This window comes from Nerophis lumbriciformis, linkage group LG02 (genome assembly GCF_033978685.3).
Source record: "Nerophis lumbriciformis linkage group LG02, RoL_Nlum_v2.1, whole genome shotgun sequence".
Taxonomy (NCBI): Eukaryota; Metazoa; Chordata; class Actinopteri; order Syngnathiformes; family Syngnathidae; genus Nerophis; species Nerophis lumbriciformis.
Window position 1 is genome coordinate 37,506,009 of NC_084549.2, and position 15,358 is coordinate 37,521,366.

General features: G+C 40.4%; 1 protein-coding gene across 3 annotated transcripts in view; it reads right to left on the minus strand.

The window, feature by feature from the left end:
* Positions 1-2,658: 2,658 nt before the first annotated feature.
* Positions 2,659-15,358, minus strand: part of rmdn2 (regulator of microtubule dynamics 2) — an 83,892-nt gene continuing 71,192 nt past the window's right edge. For all 3 annotated transcript variants that reach the window (XM_061962270.1, XM_061962261.1, XM_061962278.2), the window contains exons 9-11: positions 9,427-9,480; positions 4,615-4,695; positions 2,659-4,531 (exon numbers count right to left, since the gene is read on the minus strand). In XM_061962270.1, coding sequence (XP_061818254.1) covers positions 4,478-4,531; positions 4,615-4,695; positions 9,427-9,480 — 189 coding nt within the window. In that variant the 3' untranslated portion in view covers positions 2,659-4,477. The remainder of the gene's footprint in view (positions 4,532-4,614; positions 4,696-9,426; positions 9,481-15,358) is intronic.

A 15,358-nucleotide genomic window follows, 5' to 3' on the forward strand; every position in this document is an offset into this window, starting at 1 on the left:
CCCGAGGTAACACCACGATTCTAACCATTATTGACCACTTCTCCAAATCCGCACATTTTGTTCCATTGCCTAAACTCCCATCTTCTTCCGAGACCGCTGACTTACTTACAGCGCATGTTATCAAGCAGCATGGGATCCCCATGGACATCGTCTCTGACCGTGGCCCCCAGTTAACTTCCCGGGTGTGGCAGACCTTCTGCAAAGGGATTGGGGCCACGGTCAGCCTTACGTCGGGCTACCATCCCCAGAGTAACGGGCAGGCAGAGAGTGCTACCAAGGTTTGGAGACCACGTTGCGCTATGTTGCTGCCCGTCAGCCCGCATCTTGGAGCAAGTTTCTGCCCTCGGTCGAATATGCATACAACTCAATGAAGAGCTCAGCTACGGGTATCTCTCCTTTCGAGTGCTCTCTCGGGTATCAACCCCCTATGTTTCCCCAACAGGAAACCAAAGTGGCCTTCCCGTCCTCCCACAAACACGTCAGACGCTGTCACCAAGTTTGGAGGACTGCCCGTGCTGCCCTTATAAGGGCTTTGGAAAGAATGCGTCTAGTGCCAACCGGTGGCGCATCCCGGCACCATCATACACTCCCGGTCAACAAGTCTGGTTACGGGCCAAAGACCTCCACCTGCAGGTACCGTCTCATAAACTGGCACCCCGTTTTGTTGGACCTTTTGCGGTGGAGGCCATCATTAACCCTGCTGCAGTGAATCTGTCTCTTCCCAATTCCATGAAGCGACACCCTGTGGTCCATGTGTCACAAATCAAACTACTCTCCCCCCCGCCCCCCTCTATAGAATCCTGGATAACGGTGACCCGGTGTAGTCCGTGAAGGAGATCCTCAGGGTCCGTCGGCAGGGTAGGGGACTGGTATACCTGGTCGATTGGGAGGGGTATGGACCAGAGGACAGATCTTGGGTGCCGGCCTCCTACCTTGCTGACCCCTCCCTGCTGGAGGACTTCTACTGGGCCAACCCGGGAGCTCTCCAGTGCTCGTCGGGAGCCTCGCATAAGGGCGGGAGTATTGTTACGGCGCATGCTCATACTGTCATTCCCTCCGCTGCTGAAGCAGCAAGAAGCTCCGTTGAGAGCGCAGCAGGACACGCCCCTGCGCGCCCCGCTCAGACCGCGGCCACGCGCCTACACGGCTGCGGGCAATCTGCTATCGGCGCACCTGGATCTGGTTAAATTAAGCTGATGACACAGTAAGTTGAATGATGCGGACACATTTGTAACTGGATACGTTTTGATACATTTCTGCCTTGGAGAGTTCATATCGATAAGTAATATGCAGCTAAATTTATTTGATACTAGTTTCCATTCAAAAATGTATAGTTCAGTTAAGGACAATTATTACATACTGTATATGTCTAGTTTGTGTGCTAGCACCTAGAAGCCTGTGCAGCCTACCATGTTTACATTTTGGAAATGACAATACTAAAATACAAGAAAACCTTGTGTGCTTATTGGGGGACTTAAGATGTCAACTGGCTGTCGAACTTTGCACAAATTAACACGCTGAATGGCTGCTTGTGTTGGATATTTAGATGTAAGACGATATAATTGATTTTTTATTTTTTTGCTGATATCATATTATCGAATTGGGACACCCATAATACTGTGTTACATTAAATGGTTATCATCAAAACTCTTTTGCTCTTTATCCATCACTGGTATCCTTCTGTGGCACTATTACCAACAAAGTAGTACTGTAGTTGCAACTATTCACAATATACTGTAAATCTTTGGGACTGTAACAATAATGAAATAATCAGAATTAAAGAAAGAAAAAGAAAAAAAGAAAACAATTCATCCTCAGGAATTTGAGCTTAAGGAGACAGAACACCTAAACACTGTGGTGTACTCTTATGCAATCAAGTTCAGTTCATGGGGCCAGAATGTACAGTACCATAATCAAGATTAGAAGCACAACTATACTTCAATTAGCCCAAGAAAAACATATTTCATACAGTTGTGCAGTCTTAAATGAGTGCCTGTCGTGCACAGGAGGAAGAGGACGGCCATACTTACAATATTGTCACTTATTTGGGAAGTGACTATTTTGTACACACGGAAGGAAAATGCTGAGACATGACAAGACCTGCAAACATGTTGGTTACATCAGATATGGGGAAAAAATGTCAATATAGTCCTGGCACAAAATGTAGATGTACTGAAAAGTATCATACATTTCAAAACAATGTTACTCAAAGAAGATGTATTTCAAATCTTAGAACAACATAAAATAATGAAAATTGGCATCAGTTTTGCAGATTTAATTATATATGCTAGTAGCATTAATGATTCAGTAAAGTCAGTGTTTCCCATACATTCATTTATTTATGTGTGGCGGGGCCACACATTGGTCGCTACCTTTTTTCCCCTTGCTCATAAACACATTACAACATTTTAACAATTGGTCTGCCAGAGGAGGAGGGATTGGCGTTGTCAACTTAGCGACTCTGTAGCTTTATTTAGCGGTAATCAGAGCCTTCTAGACACTCGTTGTAAAAAATGACCTTCAAAAAATGTGGAGAACAGCCTTTTGCCGACTCTGAAGACAAGAACCTGCCCTTCCCCATCTAAAAAGCACTCACAGGCAGCTCAGTTTTGTTTGTGAAATTAATAAACACAACACACACAAGCGATAAAACAAATATTTGTTTTGATTTTCATGTTTATATATACTTTTTGAAAATGCCACATGGCCAAATATAAACAAATTGCCCACTCCACGTCCATAACCCACCACTGCCATAAATAGATTGCAGTGGTGTGGGAAACACTGAAAGTAGAGCCTTCATGTAGTGTACCTGCACCTTTAAAACCTTTAACCTTGGCAATAAAATACATTCAACATACATGTACACATGTTTGAAGAGACAAATAATTACTTTAAAAAAAATCTGACTTTAAATGATTGTAAACATGAAAAAAACAACAACAAAAAAATAATGCACACCTTACCTGCATCAAGTTTAGATTGACAGCAGAGCCATGAAAACAATTCGGAATGAATAAAACAGTCCAAAAATTACCACCACCAAACCTAATAATTCAACATTCACTAACAACCTACAAAATTAAAACAAAAAAATGTACGTTGAGTCTTGTCTTCTGCTACAGAACATTGTTAACCTGCACACTCATTTTCAACATCACTTTTCCTTTCATGTAAAATACATAGAAAGATATAGAAAAGGGTAGAAATAAATCAACTCTGCTTCTTCCTACTCCTTGTGGAATTGTGCAAATGACACCATGTGATGTTCCTTTATGTATCTTATTAGAGCGTGTCTAAAACAGATAAACCATACCGGCCACAGAAACACATCCGAATTACTACATGACTTTGTTATGCTGTATTTAAAGATTACTGTAAATTGGCAACAGTGCCCAAAATATCAAGATGAGTCTTTATACAATATGATTGTATTCTTTTAATTGACAAATATGATCTCTGCTGCCCATATTTGTAAGTGGTGCATAGTTCTACTTTAGTACATCATGGCTACAGCTGTGATGTGTTGATTTAATTAATGGTCGTAAGTGTAACTACATGCAATTTCAGTCACGTGTGTGTGTGTGTGATAGATAAAAAAAAGCCATTAATAAATGTCACCCATTTGACTGTGGACAGAAGCCAGAGGCAACAATCCGTGCGTGTGTGTGTGGTGATTTAAAAAAGTCAGGTATGTGATAAAATATGTGTGCAGGTAAATAGAGCCAATTTTAAATATAAACCAACCAACCATTGTAGCAGTTCTCTGCTTTGGTTGTAGACTCATGACTCAGTAGAATTTATTTTGTGCCTTTTTTCTATGCTCCTGAATCTCACATCTGAAGTTCCTAACAGATACATGAAGTATTTGAATTGAGTTGAATTTGGGTAGCAACACTAACAGGACGCAAGAATGGACCAACAAGGCTCACTTTCCCATTGGAAATGATGCACACTGAAGCATTACAGGGGCCACACCACACCGGCTATGTTTTCATGATTTCGTGAACTCAAATGACTATAAAAAAACGGAGTAATCCCAGTTTCCAATTATTATATCATGAATAATCACCATTCACGGCTGTCTAAATTATTCCAATTTTCATGATTATTTTCATTATGCACATGCACTAATGAAGTCCAAAATTTTTGCGTAATTAAATACAGACAAAAACACCTTTTTTGACAGCCCAAATTATAATATATATTTTACACTAAAAACTGCATGATGGCTCAAACTCAAGCTGCCAATTTGCTTCGATTGATGACAAGAAATGCTTTCATCCATCCTTCAATTTTCTACCACATGTTCCTTTTGGGGTGGCAGGGGGCTGGAGCCTATCCCAGCTGCACTCGGTCAGAAGGCAGGGTACACCCTGGACAAGTCGTCACCTCATTTGATGTCCCGGTCTGCTCTCTATGTGCACACGTACGCGCATGCACACGCACGGACCTATAACAATTTGTCTGCCAGGTGTTACACTTGGAGTTCAGGGAAAATAAGTTCCAGCTCCTTCTGTGCTTCTTCATCCTGTGAAAAGTTGCATTATTTTAGTGCATTGCAGTGAAAAATATATCAAACCAAACTTTTTCAATATGTTTGGAGGTTCCCACCTCTTTTGAGACAGCTTGCATTGAACAAGCAGCTTCAAACATCTTCCTCGCCTTTTCTCTATGTCCCAAATCTCTGTAGCACTGTAACATAGAAAGAAAACATTGTGTGAGGGCTTCATGAGCTCAGCCCACCTTAGTACCACAAAACATGCTAAATATGAACTTTTAGTAAACATTAGGTACAGGTTGAAAAGATCAAATCCAACAACAGCTTGGTAACCATTCTGCCTTTGCAAAGAGCTATTTATGATTATTCTGAACAACATTGCAGCGGTCCTCAAAAATGTCTATTTTTGCAAAACATTCTGATTCATGACCACGAACGAAAGAGACCTGGATCTTATTTTTAAAAAACGGAATTGTACTTTTCACACTGCTATGGAAATAAATCAGAAACTGATCACATATGAGCAAACAAGTGTTATCTTTTTCACAGATTTAAATGAGATTAACAATTACATTTGAAAACTCAATTTCTATGACTTTCACAAAGCCAAAAAAAAAAAAGGTGTTCTCAGCCTCATTAGTAAACGAACCACATGAGCCCACCTTCGCGTGAGGTGGGCGTGTCCAGATGCTAGATGGAAGAATATGAATAAGAGAAATGTGCGTAACTGCAGGCGCTTAGAAAAACACTTAAAGGGGAACTGCACTTTTTTTTGGAATCGTGCCTATCGTTCACAACCATTGTGAGAGACAAGAACACATGTCTTTTTTATTTTAAAGATGATTTTTAAAAAACGGTTACAAGATGCGGTTAATGGGAGTCAGTATTTTAGCTTTCAAAGCCCTCTACAAAAACTTCAAAACCCTCCATCAACATTTTATAAACACATTGCAAGTAATTATATAACAGACACGTTCATAAAAATGTGTAATATGCACAATATTTACTTTATTTTGGTAATTTTAAGCAATACCGGAACTTTTTTCTCCGGTGCATTTATTTCCGTTTTCATAGCAGTGCTCTTCCGACTTTCAGCAACGTGTGTTCCTAATTCCGGAAACAAACGCTAGTGTGTCCTAATCAGGGCAGACTTGGTAACAGACAATGAAGATGACTATTTTTTAACAAATGAGGATTTACAATTTTTTTTTTTAAGATGAAAATACAGAGGATGAACTACTGGTTATAGAAGCAAGCACAAGCAGGGTGAAACGCTGGAGCAGACGGAAGCCGAGAGAATGAGGTCGGCATGACTTAGACGCTGTATATGTGGAACTTTGAGCCAAGCTAGGGTTGGGCGATATATCGATATACTTGATATATCGCGGGTTTGTCTCTGTGCGATATAGAAAATGACTATATCGTGATATTCGAGTATACGTTCTCACGCAGTTGCTTTTAGCTGCAGGCATTGCACTGCAGGCTCGTCTCACTCTTTCTAGTCTCTCCTTCTTACAGAGACTTAAACAAGCGCACCTTCTTACATACGTCACATACGTACACGCCATCACGGCGCAGAGAGGTAGCAGCACGGCTAAAGTTAGCTATGGTGCGAGTGGTAATACAAGAGAAAGAAGGTGCGAATCTGGTAACAAATGAAGGAAGAATTAATTCCTAAGAAAAACAGCACAGGGTCCATCGTCTGGCGGTGGTTTGGCTTCAAGTGGGAATATGTCAAACAGACAACCGTAATTTGTCAAGTGTGGGGCGAAAGCGTTGCTATAAAAAGTAGCATTACTGCTAAGTTGTAGCATCATTTCAAAAGTCACCCGCTCAAGAATGAAGAGTGCTTGAAACTACGCACGTCAACATCTCCGTTCGGTGCCACACCAACAAAATGCCGAGGCAACCATTTCCACATCAACATCTTATGAAAAAAATAGTCCACGACATAAGGAGATAACGTCCGCCGGAACCTACCACATAGCGAAGGACGTACACAATTTGATTTCCTATTATGCAGCTCATTTTTATTTGACAGTTGTTGAAATATCTTGTGTGACATCATGCACAGAAGTGCACTTTATTTGTTTTAAACTATTGTAGTGGCGTTCTGTACAACAAGTGCACTTTAATTTAGTGTTGTTTTGATATGTCATCTTGAGGACATCATGCACAAAAGTGCACTAATAGCTTGTTTTAAAATGTCTCTGACAATCTTGCACTTTATGTTTTGAAATGACATGAATGTTTGTGCCACTGCTTAATAACTGTTTAATAAATACAGTGTTGGTCAATTGACTTAGTTGTGATTTCCGTCTCTGCATGAAAGTTTAAAATGAGCATATATTAATGCAGTATGAACAAGAATGTTTTAATGTAGACACATAGAATCATCATACTGCTGTGATTATATGCATCAAGTGTTCATTCAAGGCTAAGGCAAAATATCGAGATATATATTATGTATCGCGATATGGCCTGAAAATATTGAGATATTAAAAAAAGGCCATATCGCCCAGCCCTAAGCCATGCTATGCCAAATTAATGGTGTGCTTACCCAAAATAAACTGTAAACGTCCCTGACCAGCTCGGCCAAACAGACAACAGTCCATCGAGTAAGTCACTATAATATTATTCATAATACATGCAGCACATCACCGTACACTACAGTACTTAAGCTGTCGAGCTAGCTGTGTACAAACAAAACATGAAATGTGAGCTAATACTTTAGCTAATACGTGGCTAGATAGCTGACCGCTAACGTCGTAGCATGGTGATGTGTTCTTCCGCTAACAAAACAGTTCCTGAGTGTTCACTCTTACAATATCAATGTAATTGAAGTGGCGGTCAAAGTGTCCCAATTTGTCGGAATACATCCTCAGCCATCTACTGTCCAGGTGAGATGCATGATTAGAATACACTTACAAGAGGCAAGGAAGCAGCAGACCACTCGAGAGACACGGCGCCACTTGAAGTAGTTAGTCTATAATAACAATATCAATAAACCTTGGTTAATATTCAAGTCACGAAATGTAAACTGAGTATTGTTGGCGCTTTTTGAATGGTTATTTATCGGATTTTATGGGCAGAATAGTGTAGCTCCCACTGGCTCAGAGGTAAGCAGACTTTTATTTACGAGTTAGAATGCATTAAAACAAATACATCCGTTGTCACGTCTTTCATAATGATTGTGAGTGATGAAAATTCCCAAAAAATTGCAGTTTCCCATTAAGCGCAAACGGGCAAATAAGGCCCATTGCACACAAGCTATCTGTTGGAGTCCGCTGGTCGAAGCTGTCGGGACTGTGTTAGAACAATTATGTATAAGTTATCACACAACTCTTATGCTTAAAGGCTGTTGCTATAGTTAATATCTATTGTGCTCAAGTTGTACTTTTCTATCTGTGCAAAGGCACACAACTTGCTACCTTCCACTGCAAGTTGTCTCGCAGCAGCAGTTTCTTTTTCCAGACCCTGCCTGCTAAACAGCCAAGGACAGACTTCAAGTACCTCAACGAAGATAAGACGACAACACGCAGACAAAGCTGAGACAAGGCGAAATCACAAGGTCCCCAGCACATTCCGTTCTGAATAATCACGTATTGTGTGTGCTGAGCTGCTCGCATTATATGTGTGACCACTCCCTTTAGAGCAGTGGTTCTTAACCTGGGTTCGATCAAACCCTAGGGGTTCGGTGAGGCAGTCTCAGGGGTTCGGCGAAGCCTCCGCCGCGGAGGTCAAGACATATCCGACTCATCGTGTAAATAAAAACTTCTCCCTATTGGCGTATTATGAATACGGCAACAGCAGAAGTCACACTGATTTGCAGGTGTGTAATTTGTTATGATTTAATTCACTGTGTTGGTTTTGTTCTTTGAACAAGGTGATGTTCATGCACGGTTCATTTTGTGCACCAGTAAAAAAAAACTTCACTTTGTCTTGAATTTGAAAAAAAACAACATTTTATTTGTCACTAAAGAAGGGTTCGGTGAATGTGCATATGCAACTGGTGGGGTTCGGTACCTCCAACAATGTTAAGAACCACTGCTTTAGAGGCAGCCTCAGTGATGTTAACTAGGGAACTCCTGAATAAATAGAGGAGCGCGGGGGCTGTACCTTAGAGCGTGGTGGGAGACTTTAACTGGGTGTGCAGCCCCAAACGTTTTTCCTCATGAGCAAAATTGAACTCTGTCTCTGCCTGATTCATTGCTTCTTGTCTTGTTTAATAGATAGTTTGGTGTTTGAACCTGACAACTGTGACGACAATCAGAAAGGATAAAGATGGTTTTCTTGAACATGTGAAATAATTGTCAACTATGAAATGGACTGTGATTATTAAGCAGCGTAGTGAGCTCAGTATTGAGACTTCCACCTCACTATAAACTTGTCTCTCTGTTTCTTGCAACGCCCCTTCCAGTGTGCAAGACATCCTAGGACAAGGGAAAAAGTTAATCATTGTTAACTTTCTTATCACAGTTTTATTTAATAATGTATTTATTATTTGTAACACTCTATTCAACATGTCCATTTTGTGTTCTGTGTACAGAGTGAGTGACTTAATTTTTCATTTACAGTAGGACATACAATAAAACGCAAGTTACAATGCTGTTTTAGGAATGCAAATCATATATTTAGACTGAGGACCTCTTTCCTGTAAGTGACAGGAAAACATTTTGGTGCAGATTGAAGACATTTTGTTTTTTTAATCACTACCGTGCAAATGAATCAGTCCATCCTAAAATCTCCATCAACAATAGTCTCTTAAAACTAACAACGCGGATGAACATAATGACTTTTGGAAACACTTTTAAACGCTCTACTCTCCTGTGTGCCTTAAATCGTTAAAGTGCTACAAAATTGTAGATAAACCTCTAAAGTATAGCAGTTTTGCAAACTCATTTAAAAACGTTTTATGTACAGACCTTAGCAAGAAATGCATAGTTGAGTTTGGAATATCCTTGATGGATTTCTTCAGCCTGCAACAGAGACAAACATGATATCAAGTTACCTTCCAGACAGAAACCATTTATCTGATTTCATTTCTGGAGGCCTTCACATTTGCAGTATACATTTCTGGAAGCACAAAACCCTTTTTTGGCAGCTTTGTTTCCTTCTCTTGGGCTACATGTTACAACAGGGACCATCAAATTGATGGGTAAATATAGATAAGATGTGAGGAAGAGGTTTGCACAGGAATATTAGCCAGAAGCAAAATTCATGTTTCTACTATATAAACATTCAAACAGTGAGAACACACATTAAGCCTGTCTAAACACAGAAGGTTTGGCCCTTCAAAACTTGGCACAGGGGAAATTTGGGAGGCAACATGTAATGGAGCATTTGTCAAATGGGACACAAAAACTCAGTTAAAAAAGTGCACCAATATAATTTTCAACAGTAAAGTAAAGTAAGTAAAAAACAAAAAACAAAACAACAACATGCTTTTGGAATTACGGTGGACCATCATATTTGGCTTTTCAATTGTTCAGATTTTATAATCTTACCTAAAAGAAATGATGGGAATGAAGCCCTAATTTTATTCAGCTTTAGTGGATTGCAAAAGACTTTGAAATCTCAGTTTCTGTTTTTTAATGAGAACACAGTGGTTCCTCGGTTATTGTATGCCCCCGTTTTTAATGTACAACCACATATTTTGCAGTGCCCACGGATCATTTCCAGCAATTGCTGGGTTGCATACGACGTCACATCCGCTTTGCTTGGTCGTGGTGTAAATCACATGATGGTCAACAGGTTTGAGCGTATTGTTAAATTAAGTGAGAGACGCCGATAAGCCGGTTTGCTGTGCTGTTCCAAGCGTTCAAATCAAAAGGTAGGAAATACCTTTTAATAGAATCTCGACAGAATTTGTTCATTAAAATAAAGTCAGGAAAATTACGAAAATGCGTAGAAAGAAATGGCTCTCAAAAATATCACTTTCATCATCTTGTGGAGTATAGTCGGACCATGCGCGTGTCTGCAACGATAACTTAGTCGAAGGTTTGTTTGAGCATTTGATTTGTTTGAGAAACATTCTGTGTTGCAATCGAGTTTATTCTCTAATATTCTGTACTTGGTCTTTTCGTGTCGTTCTAGTCATTCCTGGATCTAAATTGGATGTCGAAGTGTACCAACTTGCCGGAACACGTCCTCAGCCTTCTTCTGTCCAGGTGAGAGGCATGATTTATGATCTACAATAAACTTCCAAGGAGCAGGGAAGCAAGGAAACAGCAGACCACTCGATGATGTAAACATAGGGACACATGGGATTGATCACGTCACCGCTACAAATAGTTTGTCTGCGTTAACGCTTATATAACAATATCATCGTCTTTCATGGATAAATGCTTAATTTGTGGACCCCTTCAGATGTCAAGACATGATGTGCCTCCAATCTTATCTTCTTTAAATCCCTTCAAGTGTCAAGGAAGTGCGGTTGAGACGAGCAATAACGTCTACATTGGTGATGATGAATGGTTTAAATCTTTGGAAAATTATTTTTTGTAAGAGTGTATGAATCCACTCCATCCCATTTTAAATATTTTTTTTCATGATACCACAAACAGGTTTTATACAGCCCGCGAGATGAGTTTGCTAAGTATAAAAATTAGCTGTATTTTTTTAATGAAATAAACTGCTGTTCTAAATGTGTCCACTGGATGTCGCAATAGCAATTCTTTGTATCCCCTGCCGGAGAGCATGCATGGCTTCAGAGGGGGCGCAGCTATGTGCCGTGTTAAGATAGGAGAAGCAACACTTCCGTGTTTGGACACTACGTACTTACGCTGCTTATTAGTGATAGTAATGATGCAAAATATGGATTGTTACGTTAATGCCTATATTATCATATATGTTGTTGGTAAATAACCTGTGACATTTGTACCCAAATACATGCTTTTGATAATCTGTACATTTTGTGTGGCCCTTATGACTGCACACATTTTCTGGGCACACATAAATATGCTGAAATAATATGTACTCTGTTCGAACTTCATGTCTAATTAATAAAATAAATCCAAATTCACAAGTTCTGTTGTAGGTGATGCTACTGTTCTTACATCAGTTGAGGAAAATGAGTAAATTGCATTAATAACGTCTTGTAAATTGATTTGATTAATTATTATTCATTTTATCTTCTGACAGGTTAAAAATGAACACCAATGGGAGCATTTTAAATCTCTACCAGACTCAATTCCACCAATTTGACTGATGAACATTATCAGATCATTTATCAGATAGCATAAACGACAACAAATGAAGATATGATACTATAAAATGCAACATGTAAGCGTAAAAAACAAACAAACAAAAAAAACAACAACATTTGTTAATTTTCCTAATGTACTTGGTCTATTTTAAACAAAAAAAACCCCAACAATCTAAAGTTATCTTTATTTGTAAGTTATCATGCCATGATTTTTACAAGTCAGGCCCACTTGGGAATAGATTTTCCTCCATGTGGCCTCTGAGTTCAAATGAGTTTGACACCCCTGCTCGAAACCTTTCAAAATACAGCCAAATTTGCACATATGTAGGTAAATAAACAGTATAGCCAAATGGGACTTTAGACCATTACCTGAAACCCGGAAGTGCCTCTTGCTCTGGGTCACAGGATTGCAACCCAGCAATGTGTGGCCCAAATAAAATACTTCCACATGTTAGTGACTTAGTCTTGGAGTGTTATAATTAGACTGTGTTCCTAACGTGTCATTACAAAATGTTCCTGTAACTGTTTGCCTTTCAACTTCCTGCCTGGAAGTTGTTCTCCCCCATTAATGTCGCCCTGCCGCCCCTCTATGGCTCCATTACTGTTAGACTCTAACTAATTGACTAACACAGTAATACAACATGTCACTGTGCTTTTTTTTGGTTTATTAAAGGGGAACATTATCACCAGACCTATGTAAGCGTCAATATATACCTTGATGTTGCAGAAAAAAGACCATATATTTTTTTAACCGATTTCCGAACTCTAAAAGGGTGAATTTTGGCGAATTAAACGCCTTTCTAATGTTCGCTCTCGGAGCGATGACGTCACAATGTGACGTCGCATCGGGAAGCAATCCGCCATTTTCTCAAACACTGAGTCAAATCAGCTGTTATTTTCCGTTTTTTCGACTGTTTTCCGTACCTTGGAGACATCATGCCTCGTCGGTGTGTTGTCGGAGGGTGTAACAACACAAACAGGGACGGATTCAAGTTGCACCAGTGGCCCAAAGATGCGAAAGTGGCAAGAAATTGGACGTTTGTTCCGCACACTTTACCGACGAAAGCTATGCTACGACAGAGATGGCAAGAATGTGTGGATATCCTGCGACACTCAAAGCAGATGCATTTCCAACGATAAAGTCAAAGAAATCTGCCGCCAGACCCCCATTGAATCTGCCGGAGTATGTGAGCAATTCAGGGACAAAGGACCTCGGTAGCACGGCAAGCAATGGCGGCAGTTTGTTCCCGCAGACGAGCGAGCTAAACCCCCTGGATGTCTTGGCTCACACCGTCCCGAAGATGATCAAGAGAAGAATATCGACCCTAGCTTCCCTGGCCTGCTGACATGAGGGTATGTCTACAGAATATATTAATTGATGAAAATTGGGCTGTCTGCACTCTCAAAGTGCATGTTGTTGCCAAATGTATTTCATATGCTGTAAACCTAGTTCATAGTTGTTAGTTTCCTTTAATGCCAAACAAACACATACCAATCGTTGGTTAGAAGGCGATCGCCGAATTCGTCCTCGCTTTCTCCCGTGTCGCTGGCTGTTGTGTCGTTTTCGTCGGTTTCGCTTGCATACGGTTCAAACCGATATGGCTCAATAGCTTCAGTTTCTTCTTCAATTTCGTTTTCGCTACCTGCCTCCACACTACAACCATCCGTTTCAATACATTCGTAATCTGTTGAATCGCTTAAGCCGCTGAAATCCGAGTCAGAATCCGAGCTAATGTCGCTATAGCTTGCTGTTCTTTCCGCCATGTTTGTTTGTGTTGGCTTCACTATGTGACGTCACAGGAAAATGGACGGGTGGTTAAAATCAGGCACTTTGAAGCTTTTTTTTAGGGATATTGCGTGATGGGTAAAATTTTGAAAAAAACTTCGAAAAATATAATAAGCCACTGGGAACTGATTTTTAATGGTTTTAACAATTCTGAAATTGTGATAATGTTCCCCTTTAAGTGAGGCTGCAAAGTAAGTTATGGGCAATCTATTGCGTTCATCATGTCTTCTAAAAGAAAATAGGTACAAATTATTGTGTACAGACATTTTTTTTTGTTTAAGAGAGGTTTCTTACCTGCTGACCAATTTTGGCTGACACTTCAGCCTTTGTCCGAGCTGTTGTAGCTTCCAGGTGTGACGTGTGTAAAAACAGATGACCGGGTCGGTGAACTTTATTTTGAAAGATTTCCATATTTGTTCTGCACCTTGGCATTGCTGATAAAGGACAGCCTTTGAGGTGTGTGAAAGCATGTATGCCCCCTCATCTCTATTCACGGTGTTGGCCCCTCGCCTCCTGATTCCCATACCCTCCTTGATCCATCTCTTGTATTTATTTGTTTCTGATTAAATTACTTTACTTACCCTTGTTCCAGTCCATAAGGTGATTGGTCCTTCTGTTATAGCTATTTTTGTTTTCTTGTTCTGCGGTTTGTTTTTGTGCTCTAGTAAACTTTGCAACTGTCTCCTTCTCGCATTTGTTATTGTGTTCTTTTTTCCTGGTGCTAAAAATGTGTCCAGCCTCTCCATTATTGGATTTATTGCATGATCTGCATGGGATTTTGTAGATGAGATCGCATTTACTATCCTGTGTTATCGTATCTTTTGGGTGTATAATTTGTTGTCTTAATTTTTTGTATAGTTTTACCGCTGTGTTTATTTGAACTTTTTTCATGGTGTGTTGTATTGGTTCTGTTAATCCTTAATAAATAATGATAAATGGGTTTATGTGACGTCACAGGAAAATGGACGGGTGGTTAAAATGTATGTATAGCGCTTTTCTACCTTCAAGGTACTCAAAGCGCTTTGACACTACTTCCACATTTACCCATTCACACACACATTCACACACTGATGGAGGGAGCTGCCATGCAAGGCGCTAACCAGCACCCATCAGGAGCAAGGGTGAAGTGTCTTGCTCAGGACACAACGGACATGACGAGGTTGGTACTAGGTGGGGATTGAACCAGGGACCCTCGGGTCGCGCACGGCCACTCTTCCACTGCGCCACGCCGTCCCTAAATGTATGGTAGAGTTATTGTATCCTTATTTCTTGTGTCAGTTTCTTCTTGTTGTTTTGCTTTTCTGTTTTTTTTCTGCCTCGCTTGTTGTTTTCCTTTCTGTATGACCCACAATGGATATTGGCAGCATAAGAGAGCATATTGGATGTTTTTGTCTTCCTCCTGTCTGTCTTTTTTATCCGTTATGATGCTAGTCTGGTTGTAAAGGGTTCTGACTACCAAGAGTGTGTGTGCAGTGGGATTTTATGATTGATGTCCAGAGAAGTTTACTGTATACTGTGGTTTGAATGTTGCCATCTTCTTTGTGGTGTAAGTTTATGTCCATAACCAAGGAGATTGTCGTCGACTTCAGGAAACACAGCACTGACCTAGCCCCCCTCTACATCAAGGGTGAGTGTGTGGAGACGGTCCACACCTTCCGGTCTTTTGGCGTCCTTATCTCTGACATCATTTCCTGGTCAGATAACACTACTGCCATCACTAAGAAGGCTCAGCAGCGGCTGCACTTCCCGAGAGTCCTCAAGAAGTACAACCTGGACTCCAACCTGCTGCTGACCTTCTACCGCTCATCCATTGAGAGCCTGCTGACACTGCATCACAGCATGGTACGGCAGCTGCATCGCTGCA